This window comes from Lates calcarifer, linkage group LG11, assembly GCF_001640805.2.
Source record: "Lates calcarifer isolate ASB-BC8 linkage group LG11, TLL_Latcal_v3, whole genome shotgun sequence".
In the NCBI taxonomy this organism is placed as follows: Eukaryota; Metazoa; Chordata; class Actinopteri; family Centropomidae; genus Lates; species Lates calcarifer.
Genome location: NC_066843.1, coordinates 19,722,862 through 19,737,612, shown reverse-complemented (window position 1 = coordinate 19,737,612; position 14,751 = coordinate 19,722,862). Strand labels below are relative to the sequence as shown.

At 40.6% G+C, this 14,751-nt stretch overlaps 2 protein-coding genes across 3 annotated transcripts; one reads left to right on the top strand and one right to left on the bottom strand.

Moving 5' to 3' along the window:
* Positions 1-129: 129 nt before the first annotated feature.
* On the bottom strand, positions 130-2,589 carry rpain (RPA interacting protein). 2 transcript variants are annotated; one of them, XM_018698497.2, is made up of 7 exons: positions 2,373-2,589; positions 2,002-2,253; positions 1,620-1,692; positions 1,275-1,386; positions 989-1,052; positions 513-653; positions 130-257 (listed from the first exon to the last, which is right to left on the bottom strand). In XM_018698497.2, the coding sequence occupies exons 1-7, from the start codon at positions 2,442-2,444 to the stop codon at positions 228-230; spliced, it is 744 nt and encodes a 247-aa protein (XP_018554013.1). In that variant the 5' UTR covers positions 2,445-2,589; the 3' UTR covers positions 130-227. The 2 variants fall into 2 exon arrangements, with proteins under 2 accessions (XP_018554013.1, XP_018554014.1); XM_018698498.2 differs by having other exon boundaries at positions 2,062-2,253.
* A 3,229-nt stretch (positions 2,590-5,818) lies between these two features.
* On the top strand, positions 5,819-14,025 carry LOC108898585 (cyclin-dependent kinase 5 activator 1-like). Its single transcript, XM_051074080.1, is given in 5 exon segments — positions 5,819-6,587; positions 7,966-8,436; positions 8,439-8,469; positions 8,517-8,602; positions 8,787-14,025. Coding segments are annotated over 4 exon segments (960 nt in total). The 5' UTR covers positions 5,819-6,587; positions 7,966-8,085; the 3' UTR covers positions 9,279-14,025.
* Positions 14,026-14,751: the final 726 nt, after the last annotated feature.

Below are 14,751 nucleotides of genomic sequence, written 5' to 3'. Positions count from 1 at the left end.
ATTATTTTTTATGAGGTTTCATTTAAGAAAAAAAGTGAGATGATGCTGACATAAATTTGTCATGTCTTCCATATGAATGGTAGTTGGGGCAGTATACAGTACAAAAAAGAACATTACTTACACATTAAATATTTAAAAATATACTTTATTTCACAAAACATACAGAGAGCACAAAAGACTCAAAACCAAATCTCATGAGTAAAGTCACTCATGATAGCTGTGTTTGCTCAAAGGACGATGGACAAGTAGTCACAAACCTGAAAGCAGAGAAAACAACAATAAACTTGTGATGACAAAGAAAGATCTCCAGTAAAAGTATCATCTGTACACCTGTTAATGTGTGGCATGGAAATTAACTCTCCTTTAAGGTTCATTCAAGAACCAGAACACACACAGTACAGACCTTCGCACCACAGACGCAGAGCATGACAATAACCACTTTAAATTTTAATTCCAAATTCAGTTCTGTATGAATTACTGTATGCACTGGCTTGGCAGTGACTGTACTGTACCTTGCAACTTATCATCAGGTTTGGAGAGCTGTCAGTGTTTGGTGCTACAGAGAATACTGGGTTGTGGAGACAGTCCTCCATGTGCTCAGACACCCTGGACTCCAGAAGATGGCACAGGATATCAGGGGTAATGTTCTGTTTCTAGAGACAAGGGGTAAAACATTGCAGCAATTAGCCAGAGTCATTACTTATTCGCTTAACTGAATCCTGGGCTTTTTTGCCAGTTTTCTCTTTCCTTATTTACAGGCTTATTTAGCAGAGTCACTACATGAGTTGCTCAGGATTAAGAATGGGTTAGGCTACTTAGATATGCCACAAAGTAAGTAGAAAATAATAATATTAAGTTGTATATATATTGCAGGACAATTTTTATGAAATTCTAATTCATCATCATTCTTAATGTTTTTTCCTGTCTTCTCACAGACTTTGTGTGACCTTTGTGCCTCATTTAATAGGACAGAATTTAACAAACAAACCCTGGTGTTGATGTACAGTCCACAGGGGCAGGAGATGAAATGACTGTTGATGTTCAAGTTGTTCCTACAAGAAACAAGAAGCACTTACGTGAAAATTGCTTAACCGTGCAACTTTGGCCAGCCCTGTATGCTTGCCTTTTCAACTCATGGTATGTACAATTTATATCACTCTCTATTTTAAACTGTATAACTATATAACTTATTTATAGTTAATTCATTTAGATCGAAATATGAGAAACTATCAACCTTTGTCAATATCTTTCTAACAGGCAATACTTTGACTCACGTGTGACATATGGGACAAATAATATGCATCTCTTCCATCCCTTCCACAACAGATGATATGTACTGCTGTTCAAACTGCAGGTTCCTCTCATACTCTTCAATAATAGACATTTCTAGGAGCAGAAAGAAAAACATTCAAATCGACAAGCTCACACAGCCTTGTTTCCAATCCATCTACAGAAACATCTCAAGCTCATGCTTAAATTACCACTGTATATAGTCATATTTGACTTTGTGGTGTTACAATTTTTCCATTTATTTCAACAAACATTCATTTCAATATTTTACAGTCAGAGATTTGGATGGAGAGAAAATCAGGACGATTTAGTTTACACAAATAAGATACCTTGAGACATGAGCTCCTGTTGGATTTCTTCAAGAACTGCCAGTTCATCATACTCCTTCATGACACTGAACATCTATTTAAAAGAAAAGGAAGAGGACCTCCAATTGGTTATAAAATTCTAAATTAGACAGTTGTGGACGTGAAATAAGATAGTTCAGCTCCATGAAACAACTTCAGACGAAGTCTTTGCTCTCTCAGTCAGCCATTTGTTATTGTGTGCAGTTTTTAACCTAGTGATGTAGACTTGTTTTGAACATTTGTCCGTTTTCATTAGGGCAGAGCTCTCTAAAGGACCCTACATTTCAAATAGCTAAAACTAACAGAGAAAGACACCACGAAGTGGTTGAGAGAGGAAAAGAGACCCAGGACGCGAGAAACACACCGAGTGAGGGGGGAAAGGGCCGTGATTTTGTGGGGGAGAGACTGAGAGAGGCCGACCGACCTCAGCCATGCCATCTGGCCCCCACAAGGAGGGCAGTCTCTGGTTCTCAGACTGCAGAGCGGTCCACTCCTCCTCCATCACCTCCTGGACGATGATGGAGGCCCCGGTGCCGCTGCGCTGCTGGTTCTCTCCCATCTGACGGTACCTCTCTAACAGCCGCGACCGGCTGTTTTTTAGTCTGTCTACACAGCGCTGGTGAAAACAGGAGAGACAGAGAACTTTCAATTCAAACAAAGTTCAATTCAAACAACTGTTAGCGTCGTGCCGACATGCTAGCTAGCTAACGGACAAATTTCAGTTTTATGTTTCACCTTGCGGTATGTTTCTTTCCATGGCGGAGTCGTTCCTTTATAAAGCGAACGGTGTCTGTGCAAAGCGTCCATTGTCGTCAGTACCACTAGCGATTGTAAAGTCACACGCACAAAGACTTGTTTCAAAAGGCTAGGCTAAAGTTGGAAAACACCTCAAAAACCTGTCAAAAACAAAACATTCCAGCTTTTAACCCCGCGCCCCGGAAGTTAATGTGTCCCCGCCGCGGATTGCATGATGGGTTGTGTAGTTCAGTGCTACCAAACTGATTATTACCAACCAAATTACCAACAGAGTCGGGAATAATGACTGTGTACAGGAAATACAGTCTGGTGTAATAAGAAATTCTGGATTCTTTATTTTTATTTTGGCCTAAAAGTAGTCAGATATTAAGAATACATAAACTGGAATGAGCCTATGGTTAGCCTATATTTAAACTATGTGATACAATCAAACAATGAAAAATATTTGAATTTCTGTACAGTTTTTTTCCTCTTTTTTCCAATGATTTCTGTTCAAACTCAACTTGCACATGACTGAACTTGGCTTATGTTACATATTCCATCACACTGCCAAACTGAACAAGTCACAACAGTCACAACATGCAGTGGCTTCAGAAATTATTCAGACGCCTTTGCTTTTTGCATACTTTATTGAGTCGTAGATTGACTTTTAGATTGATTAAGTTGCCATTGCCATCAAACACTCAATAATCCACACAATTAAAAAACTGAAGTCTAATCCATTACAATTAAAACTACAACAGAATAAAGTGTGCAAAAAGTGAAGGGGTCTGAAAACTTTCTGAAGCCACCGTAAACGGTTTCTGTCCAAGCTGTCTTGGACTGAGATATTTCATTCTTAATTAATCACTTAATTATGGACAAATCAGGGATCTCTGACAAACAACAAAAGCTTAGTTTGGTGCTGCAACAATTTAAATGCTGATATCTTAGAGAGAGACTAGGAGCTGATACACCATGATGCCAGAGGTCAGACAATCAAAGGCTGAAAATGTTGCATTATAAATGGATTATGTGTATATACTGTATAACCACACTCTCTTAAAATGATTTAACATTAACCATTCAGACAGTCTTGTACACCATAGGCCTTGCAGGTGACTCGCTGCGATGTGTCACAGTCCAGAGCTCAGCTATTATTCTTCAATAGGCTTCACAAGTCTCCTCCTCTCCAACTCAGCACTTTGCCTGTGGGTAGAGCTGTATTTAGGAGGAAAACTATTCAGATTTTTTAAGCTCGTAACCTCCATACTGGTTTTGGTAATGGCTGAAAAAACTCAAGTGGTCACTCTAGTGATCCTCTTGCTGACACACTGTCTGTACCTTGAATATCATGTAGAGAGTGACAGAGAATGACACCAGTGGTGTTACATCAGGTCATGTCATATATCCTATCAGTGGCTTTTGGGGAGGTTCTGGACAGTTTCTAGAAACCTGAGGAGAAAAGAAAAGAAGTTTTAACATGGGAATCATCTTGATAGCACTACAACTAAAGGAGAAGACACAGAAGATGATGACAAAGAGGTTTAAGAAAAATATGAAGATGGAATACAATACAGAATGATAAGTTCACACAATTCATTCAAAAAATGTATTTGTACCACTGATTCCTGAGGAAGTTGAATAAAACTCAATGGTGACAGACAGTTAATAAGCTCTATTTAATGACTATTCTGTATTGCAACAAAACAACACATTTCACTCCATACACCACAACTGCATACTAGACTATTATTCTTTTTAAATACATTTTTGTATTTGTTAAACTTTTACCAGAGCCTGACATCCTCACAATGTGAATTAGGGCAACTAAAAGTCAGGATGTCTTGACCTCTGCTACATCAAATTTGACTAAGGTTTTTCTCTCACAGGTCACCCAATATCATGAAAGAACAATATTAAAACACAGAAGTACTCCTTTAATGCCACAAGTTCTCCTCCACCCTATTAAGCAGTATTTTAAAAGAAAGACAAAACAGAAGGAGATTTACATGAGGGACAGAGATAGAGTGAGGTATTGTGGCGATGTGATGTGAAATACAATGCAATTTGATAAAACAGTTCAGGTTCACAAAAGGTTTGGCTCCTAAATACAGAGCAGCTAAAGTTTTTGTATATTACACATACATTTGAAGCAGAAATAATGATATCTGCTCCCAGGTTTGTAATGTCTTAACAATTTTCTATAAAGTTTCTGAGAAATTACTGTGTAATTTGGTGCTATTGTGGAAAATAAAGACAAACTTTGTTTACATTTATCTGGGTTTAGTTAATTGTATTGAATTCTGGATTTCTGGACCCCCACCCCCCCACCCCCCAGAACTCAATCCTCCCTTTAAACCTATATATTCAGTATTCCTTTATTGATGAAATAAAGACTTATCTATACACAATGGTGGAAAGGGTGGAAAGATGGAGGCCAGTGCTCACTTTGTGGTGGCACAGATATTAGAATCTTGGACAGTTTTTCCTGCAGTCCCATTTTCTTTATTTTCTATTTCTATTTTTATTATTATTCCTATTAATAACATTATCAGCTTTCAGTATCTTTGTAGCTTTTACTGGAATCACTGCTTTGGTTTCTTTGTTCTTGTTCTTACTTTCATTGAATATATTTAGCCTCACGGTTTACATACACTTCCAGCAGGCACTATAACTGGCTATGTGGGGTGGAAAATTGTGGGGGGGGGGGGTTGCAGACTGTAGCGAGGCCAGCCACTCCCTAGCTACGCCACTGCCTGAAGACAAGCTTCACCTGCTGTAAATGAAATACTTTTAGGTTCATATCAGTTGCAGGTCTACAAAATACTCAGTGTCTCTTAAGCAGTGCCATGGTATATAATGATTTTAATGAACTTACAGTTACACGTACAATATTCAGAAACTTTACTTGAGTTAAAATAGATATGAAGTAATGTTAGAAAAATACTTAATGTCTTTAAAATGTCCCTTGACTCACATATTAGCATGTATGGTGTTATATATATAGATATAGTTCAGCTCAGGCTGATGTATCAGTGTAGAATTAGTAGAATTTTACTGTTTACTGCAGCTGGTCAGGGTGGAGCTAATTTTAGTTTGGTTCAATGTGTCAACCTAGGGATCAAATAAGGCAATATTTTCCTCTTAAAAATAAAGTAGCCTATAAGTGGCCTGTAAAGTCGCAAAAAAGGGGAATCTTAGGTAAAGTCCATTAATTTCAGTTCATTTCTAGTAAACAGTCTAAGGGAATCACCCTCTCCCTCACAAAGAGAGGAGCATTTTCCCATAAAATATTAGACACAGACGCACTCATTGTGTGCAGGCGCATTCAGCATCAGTGTTACAGTGTTAGCGGAGCTCAGTCTGGCTGATTCACAAAACCCTTCGCGTTGGTCTTGTGCGGCCAGCCTCCTCCGCCACAGCAGCTTTAACACATCTGGTCGTTTGGTTCAGTACCTCGGACAGCGAACTCTCCGATAGGCTGGAGCCCGTCGGCGGCCAATGGCTTCAGTGGCGCGGCTGCGACAGCGACGATCAGCAGCAGCAGCAGCAGCAGCATCCAGGGCATCAGCCAATGAGAAGGCGCCGTTTCTCTCCCACATCCAACCCGAATAACTGCAGATGCCCGCATCAAAGCAACGGGTCTCTCTCTCTCTGGCAGGTTTACATAGCTGAGGGTATAAGCTGCCATCTATTTTTGGAAGTCATAGTAGCCATTTTTTCCTCTCTTGGTATTCTCCGCCATTGTGTTGATTAAGGTTCTTTGAACCGATGCGTGTTGTTTTATTTATGTCTGAGGGAGGTTTGTCCGAGCTGTCAGTATTGTAGCGGGACATTAATAGCCGTGACCGTTTTCGGTTCTCAATGGAAGACATCTTCCCACTCGATGCGAGCGAAGGAGTGAAGCACATTTCGCATCTGCTTTGCATCTGTATTCACATCGACGGGCGGGGGACTTTTTATAAATGAAGATTTGAAAAAGGGCAGCAGCCAACCGGGAGACAAACCGATCAGCCTGTGACACAGGGGCTTACATAGACTATTATCAGGGACCGATCCGTTTTCACGCTTTGGACCCCGGGCAGCTTGTGTTGGCGGTGTAGAAACCGAGCAGAACGGGTGGGAAGCCTTTTCACATTTTGACCGCATTTGCCCAGCAGCAAGGGGGGTCAAGGTGTGATACATGGATTTCAAAAGAAGAGTCGATTAAAGGTAAAAGCCTTTATTTTCTCTGCAAATGATAAAACATGTACCAGCCCACTCAGAAGGCCCAATTAATGCCCAACAGCCAACAATATAGACACTCCATCACTCAATGCACAAGTGTGTGACCGCTCTATTTGCATATTTAGATTAGGCTATGTTGTTCCAAAATGGATCGCACAATATTAGAGATCATATTGCATTGTTTTAGGATGTGTGTGTGTTTTGGAACACAGGCCTATGAGCTGGTGTTTCTGGAGCTACCTTACGTTGGAGGGGGCTGTTTTCAAGGCTTCCATTTTGAAGCTAAGATGGATGCTTGTGCAGTGTGCACACTTCTTTCTCATCCCTCTGTGGCCTTATCTTGGTTCTTATATAAGACTGATGAGCACTGTAGAGGCGGCAGACCCGTATTACGCTGACGTGAGCGGAGATGCACCCTTTATGCTTTATGTCAGCGACAAGATGTAATTACAGACATTAAGGCTCGACTGGAGATTAAAAGCAAACGCAAGAATAAATTCGTGGTTGCTGCGGTTCTTTCGACTAAACTACTGGGGAATGCTTATTTTACCAGAAAACCAGACACTAGACTTCTTTATATGGCCACTGAGCATTTATTACACAGGTGCTGTGGTTTATACATTACTACCATGAAGGAATGCTTATGAAGCTATATAAAGTTTTGGGTCATGTTATCTCTGAAATAAAATATCATAAAACTATGATGTTCTATTCTGCCTCATTCAAATGAGGAAAAACCTTTGGTATTTGGACCTTTCAAACAGAGTTTTGAAGAAAAAAAAATCACTTGCCTCAAGGTGAACTGACTTTTTTTGGAGCCTCAGCCATAATCAGGGAACACTCTGGAAGAACCTTGATAGGTAGATAATCACACCTCACAAAACAAAAAGGTCTCAACTCAAAGTCCACATACTAGCTATTTGGGGATTTTCAATTGAATCTCAGGGACTGTCTCACAATTTGCTCAGTTGTCATGGTAACTGGTAAGGTAAGGTCCATTCATGGCCTTGGAAAGACTACCTTACAAATCCCTAACTTAAAGTCTACTTACTGGGTTTTACAGAGCTTTCAACATCTCATCTTATCATCTTCTTCAAATTGAGTTTGCTTAGTTGTCATGGTAACTGGGACACAGAGGGAGCACCACACCACACTCTATCTCCATGAAAAATGAGCAGAACTCCAACTGCTAAGAACTTATATATTATTAAAATATTAACATATTAAAACCTCATCTTTACCTTCACCTAAATAAATTTGGTCGTCAGTTGTTGAGTTTTTAGCTGATTGGTATAATTTAACATTGTTTAGTAATGTAATGTATCTAATGGAAAATACTGACACTACTGCTCTTTGCCCACAGGTTTGACTTCCTCCAGAAGTGAGACACTTTCTCAAAGCTCTTTGTCTAGACCAATCAAAGAGCTTTTCCCTACTGCCCCCCACTCCACCCTTCCTGTGACCCTCTGCTAACCCAGACATCATGGGTACAGTGTTGTCACTGTCTCCCAGCTACCGAAAGGCGGCGCTGTTTGAGGATGGCCCAGCTACAGTGGGCCACTACACAGCAGTCCAGAACAGCAAGAATGCTAAAGATGCTGCCGCCGCAGCTGCAAAGTCCCTCAAACGGCCTTCCATCATCAGCGTGTTGCCATGGAAACGGATTGTGGCTGTATCGGCAAAGAGGAAGGGCTCGAAGAAGCTGCAGTCAGAAGGCGGGGATGGCGGGAAAGGGAGCTCTCCAGATGGCCATGCCACCGCCACATCCAACTCAGCCTCCAACAGCCTGAAGCTGAAGAAGTCTCAGTCCTGCGCTAACCTTTCATCTTACTCAACCAGCCAGGACCCCTCAGGCCACCACTACCACTACCTCCTCCCACCTGCCCACCTCCAAGACCCTGGCTAACGTAGCTACCGTTGCTGCCAAAAAGAATTCCCTCACAGGCTCTGGGATCCAGCCGTCTACTGCAGCAGGCACGCCAAAACGTGTCATTGTCCAGGTGACCCTAAATGTTTACCTTTTTTCCTATCACAGAAAATTTGGTGCTAATGACAGTTGTTGAAAACATTCTATCTTCTTTGTTACTCATCTCTTTAATCCTTCCCCCAAACCTTTCTTACTTGCCTTCTTTCCTCTTTCCTTTTCTCTCTCCTCTGACCCTGCCTTCCCCTTTCTCAACCCAGGCCTCCACCAGTGAACTGATGCGCAGCCTGGGCGAGTTCCTGTGCCGTCGGTGTTATCGACTGAAGCGTCTATCCCCAACAGATCCGGTGCTGTGGCTGCGCAGTGTGGACCGCTCCCTCCTCCTACAGGGCTGGCAGGATCAGGGCTTCATCACCCCAGCCAACGTGGTCTTCCTCTACATGCTGTGCCGTGATGTGGTCTCAGCTGAGGTGGCCTCGGAGCGCGAGCTGCAGGCCTCGCTGCTCACCTGCCTCTACCTGTCCTACTCCTACATGGGCAACGAGATCTCTTACCCGCTGAAGCCCTTCCTGGTTGAGGCAGAGAAGGAAGCCTTCTGGGACCGCTGCCTGGAGATCATCAACCGCATGAGCGGCAAGATGCTCCAGATCAACACCGACCCGCACTTCTTTACCCAGGTGTTTGCTGACCTGAAGAACGAGAGCAAGAAAGAAGAGGAGAAGACCAAACTCCTCATAGGCCTTGACCGATAAGTGGGAGCTGGGGGGGGGGGAGCAAAGATGAATGGATAGGGAGATTGATGGAGTTAAATAGGTTGAAGATGTGAGGACTAATGTAATGCATTATAGTGCTACCTTGGAGCAGTGCTGTTGTCTGGCGTCTCTACAGGTTTATGATTAACCAAATTTCCTGTTTATAACCTAGAACAAAGAGCCTCTGGGATTAAACATGGAGTTTAAATCATTTTTAAATCATTCAACAGGCTTTCAGACAGAGGCAGTAGCTGATCTTGTCTTGTCTGAAGGCAGCAATTGGACGACAGGGCCATTTCACCAAAATAAAGCAGATAAAATCAGGGATGTCATGGTTCTGGCCACATTATTAGACATGATTGGATCTGATTAGATTCTCGAGACAGACAGGTTCCTTGGTGGCATCCAGCGTCCACGTTGCTCAGGATGTGACAATAACAAGCTTTAAGGCCGAGATATGATCTTTAGTTTTTCAAGAACAATGTAACTGACAATGCAGACATGGAGAGCTTTATTTTATCAAATGCCTGGCCACTGAGGTTCATGATATGACATTAACAGGATGTGAATAAGAGATATCATTTTTATCTCTTGCCTCTTCCCGGTGACATGCATCCGTCTGACCTTCAGTGAGATAAAAAATGAAATCTGATACTCCTATTAAAATATTTCTCTGTCTTGTGACATTATTGGGATTAGAAACGCCAGACAACACTCATTTACGTAAATAAGGCTGAATATTATTATAAATATAAAGATACAGGATATTGATATTGTGTGATAGCCTCCAGGCATTTTCGCTATAGAGAAATGTCAGGGTTATGAAAAACAAGAACCACGCTGCATGAGGTCACCTCATATGTCCTTGCACATGACCACCTGCTTATTGCCAACTCCATTTTACCTTATTCCTATTGTCCTGCCCAAGCTTATTGCACTCACCAACATCAGCTGCGAGGTCCACTGTTGAAACCTAAAGAGCATTAACTAATACCATAACGTGGATGAACTAGAATCAGCCACAACACAACTGGCCTGCAAACTTGTCTGACTGTGAAATGTAAGGTGTAATTGTACTGTAACTAGTGGATTAGTTGATCTGCATCTTACACTAAGTACTGTACTTTAAAGGGATATTTGGGTTTATCCAGCCAAATCCACAATGAATTGGGAGATCAATTATTTATTTTTAAGAGTATGAAACGTTAATCCTTTGGGCACAGATTAATAATCATTAAACAAGCCCTACTGTAAGCTGTTTACATTAACAGAGAAACATGGGAAAATGCAATACTGACCCCTCCAGGGCATATTTTACACAAGGAATTATTTCATTCCTTCCTGTTCCCCTGCACTTTGTCCTGCAGTCCATATTGGTGCTGTCCTAAATGACCACAGCGAAGTGTTTTATTGAAAGAAAGAAAGAAAGAAAGAAAGAAAGAAAGAAAGAAAGAAAGAAAGAAAAAGAAAGAATTCAGTTTTAGAACACTGCACGCGTGTTGTGTGCTTCATGCTGTATGAGTGACTGGTAGACCTGGGTCGTGGAGGACATGTTCAAAGACTGGACCATGTAATCTGTCTCAACCAGTGGCTACAATACACCACAGTGAAAGAAAATGTGATTATATTCCAGGTGTGTGAGGGTGGGGGCAGATGTGACTTTTCTTCCACAACAATGCTTTCATGTTGCTGTCGCCACTCGACTCGAGGGACTGCTGTTTGAAGTGTCGACCCCCCACCCTCCTCTCTCCTTTACCACCCCCACCCCACCCCCCCAACTCATTACATTCTACATCAACCTGGACAGGCTAAAACAACACAGATTCACGTCAGTCTGGTGTGAACTGGTCCTGTCCTGTCTGATGCGGTCCAGTCCAGTTGTCCAATATTTAGAGACTCTCTGGTCCACTGAACTGATGGCTTACTTATTCACTGAGTTGTTTGATATGCATGTGTGCTTCTATAGGTTTCCTAGCATGCTGCTTTGTGTTGAGCACACCGCATCACATGTTACAGAAGAGACTGAGCATTCATCATGCTTCCCATTCCCTTTCAGATCTAAGTTAGCTCTAGCTTAGATGGTCTTCAGAAAACTCAAACATCCAGTCAAGATTCTGTATCAGATGGAATGGATATTGTAGGGGTATTGTTGTACTTCCATAAGGTTGGGGGCCTCACAAGACAGAGCAAAAACTCAAAGGTCCAAATCATAGCATTTTGCATAATGCAACTGGATAGCATCTGTCATTAGACACCTCACCTTAAATTCTTACTTCTTTCAAACCCAGTTTGTAACACAGGCTTTCTGTTAAAAATATAAAGTCTCAAACCCAAACAAATATAACCCCAATGACATTATCAGGGTTATTTCTTCAAACATGTCACATGTTCCCTCTGCAGAGATTCTTTGCTTTGATGATATCACATCACCAAGTCTAACCATAGCTAATGAAATGTCAAATTTTAGGAAAGCTCTGCCTTCTCAAACAGGGCAGGGATCTTGTGCCATATCATCTATACAAAAAAACAACAAAACACATTGAAACATGAGCCAACTCAAAGTCTCTGACTGTTGAACAAGAAAGACTTTAAAGGGATTTAATGAATAATCTTTTTCAGTGTTGTTATATCAGGTATCAGAGATGTTGACCAGAAAAGAGGAACTTTGTTTAAGAGTGATTTTGATACACAGGGATGTTTTATGTGCCACTGCAAAATGTAAGCTAAAATTTCTTTGGCCTGCATTCTGAGATGATTTTAAACAACAAACACACACACAAACAAACAACAAACAGTAACATCTGGGTGTCTCCATGATACAAGTCATTTAACTGTTTTAGGTTTTGTGTTCAGAAGATTACTAACTGGGCTGCAGTCTGTACCATGCTGTAAAAAAAAAAAAAAAAAATGTAGCCTTGATCCCGAGTCAGACCTGGCGAGCCAAATATGCACATGAAGAATGAATCCATGGCAAACAAGCTTGTTTACATGTCCTAGCTGTTTCTAATGGGTCCAACAGACAAGTAGCATTTCTCTCAATGGCATTCCCAAGACAACTGTTGATTAATCTTTTTTTTTTTAACTTCTTGTTCTTAAAGAGCCAGACTGTACATTTGGTCAGATCTATATCACTACAGGTTTACAGATAAAACATACATTTAAAGGTGACAAATCCTTGTTTCCGTGATAAGAACTTTGATGAACTTAGAGAAGTTACAGTTACAAACCTAAATTCATGTTCTTCAACAATACATTGATTTGAATATGTCTCAGATTTAGCAGAGGAACGGTGAATATTTCTGTTCAAATCATGAACTGTTGCTTGTTGATTGTGTGTGGTAAATCTAATTGGCCATTAGCTAAGCCACACCACCTTTTGTTACCATTGCTACCATCAAGCTTTTTGTTTTTGCACCATACATCATATTTTTTACAATGGAAACAATGGCAAATTTACTATCAAAATTATCTTAGTAATACATGAAACAATTGGTCCTTGATTTTAGATACAGACAAAGTCACCTTCTTACTTCTACCTGTTGCTATCAGTTATAGCTAGGTACTTACGTTAATCTTTGCTCAGTTAACTGGTTGAAAATGCTAAATGCTGTCTCCTGAAGTTTTATTGCTTCCATTTTACTCATTTTGAAATGATGTGAAAGGGCTTTTAAATATGCAAATGATGGCTACATAAGCTACTTGATATCCTGCTAAAAGTCTGAAGCTACAGCTGTGTGTTCTAGACAAAACGTTAGCATTCTCACCAGCTGAGATCCATGTAGAGGCATAGATATAGGGACACAGTATTGTTCCTATATTGCAGTGTAGAACTAGATAGTCTAAATAGTGTAATTACAAAAAAGAACAATGAGAAATTGGATTGTTCTTTCATCGCAGTATTCCCAAATTCAACAAACTGCAAAGAACAGCTGCTTACATTAGCTTGAACTTTGATAGCGTCCAGGATTGTTTTCCTTACAGTGGTGAAATGCTACACAACTGATGCACTAGTTGTGAACTTTTTTTAATGCAACATTTTACCCCACAAATTAATGTATGTACTCCTTGACCATGGAAGTAATGCTTGGTTACTACTGTAGATAGCAAGCCAGTTAGCCACACATGCTAATGATTGCAGCTTACATTCAAGCAGATAAACATACAATTTAATCTAGTCGTTATACTTTTGCCCTGGCCTTTCATGGTTGCTGATAAAAAAAAGACACCCCCCTCTAAACTCTTGAAATGCCATGTATTCTTACTTCTTACTACAGCACCATACAATGCCTCAACATGTGGAGAAACATAAGGCTTTACAGGCCTGATGTGTGCAGTTATGGTTGCTAATCTAAAACTCAACTATCACTGTTTGAGGGAGGAGTTCAGAGAACAGTCAGTTCTGTTGAATTCAAATCTGATGCCCTATCCTAGATAGAGAATACACCCCCACCACACACACACACACACACACACACACGCAGAGTGTTATGCATTGATTATTCAGTATCATGTGGATGCCAGATGTGGATTGACAGACAGTAATTATGTATTTATACTGAACTGCAAATGCCCCATTTTCCTCTGTTTGTGCTTCAACCTGTTTCAGTCCTTCCAGCTGTGCAGAGACAGTAAAAAGGAGACACGGATGCAGGGAAAAGGACATGTGTCCTCTGAATGAACCTCTGTCTAGAATTGTAGAGAGAGGTACGGGTTGACTACACCCCCTCCTTCACATGCTCTCATCACTGATCAACTCATGACTATGTGCCATATTTTATCTTGCAACACGTACAAGACAAAAACTATCGTGTAACAACTTATGATAATGATGATGAAGTTATTACAGTTTTTCTTCCTTTTCATTTGTGAATCATATTGTGTAAACAAGAATCTTTGTTGAACAAAAGTCAAGGCTACTAGTGTTACTAGAGTGCTGATGCTGCAGTCTGTTACTATGTGGATGTATGAATATGTATGTGAGAAATAAGAATAATTTGATCAACTGTTACAGGTACTTTATATAAAACCTTTACAAGCATGGTCTTCTTTGTTTATTATCAGGTTAAATGATTTTAGGTCGATGTTGGAACCCTTTGAACACAGTTCTTAGTCTGACCACAGCAAGGCAGTGTTGTTGAAGACATCTACAACAGCTGCAAGTGAAGCTGCTGAAGATAAGATTTGGTTCAGGGAGGAAGTGTTATTTATTATGTTAGTGTGGGTAAAATATTGATGGATGTTTTTATGATGCGCTAAGAGAGCCATCAAGGATAGATATAATTCTTGGTCAGCTTAATATCAAATGCAGCCTGTGAGAGCTCTTGGAAAAACTAGCCTTCCTGTTTAAACATTCTGACATTATCTGGGCAAAATACAAGCTGGGGCTGGTGTGTTTAGGTCAGCACAGTCCTGACACACTGTAAATATGTAGAAGCTTAAAAAACTTTAGAAAATTAAGGCTTTTTAAAGTTTT

Excerpts from the sequence above, each read along its gene's own strand:
- rpain (XM_018698497.2), bottom strand. The coding sequence starts at position 2,444 with ATGGACGCTTTGCACAGACACCGTTCGCTTTATAAAGGAACGACTCCG. Across the intron at positions 1,693-2,001 it reads GCCCTTTCCCCCCTCACTCG|ATGTTCAGTGTCATGAAGGA; the intron begins GTGTGTTTCTCG and ends TCTTTTAAATAG. Across the intron at positions 654-988 it reads GACTGTACATCAACACCAGG|AAACAGAACATTACCCCTGA; the intron begins GTTTGTTTGTTA and ends CCTTGTCTCTAG.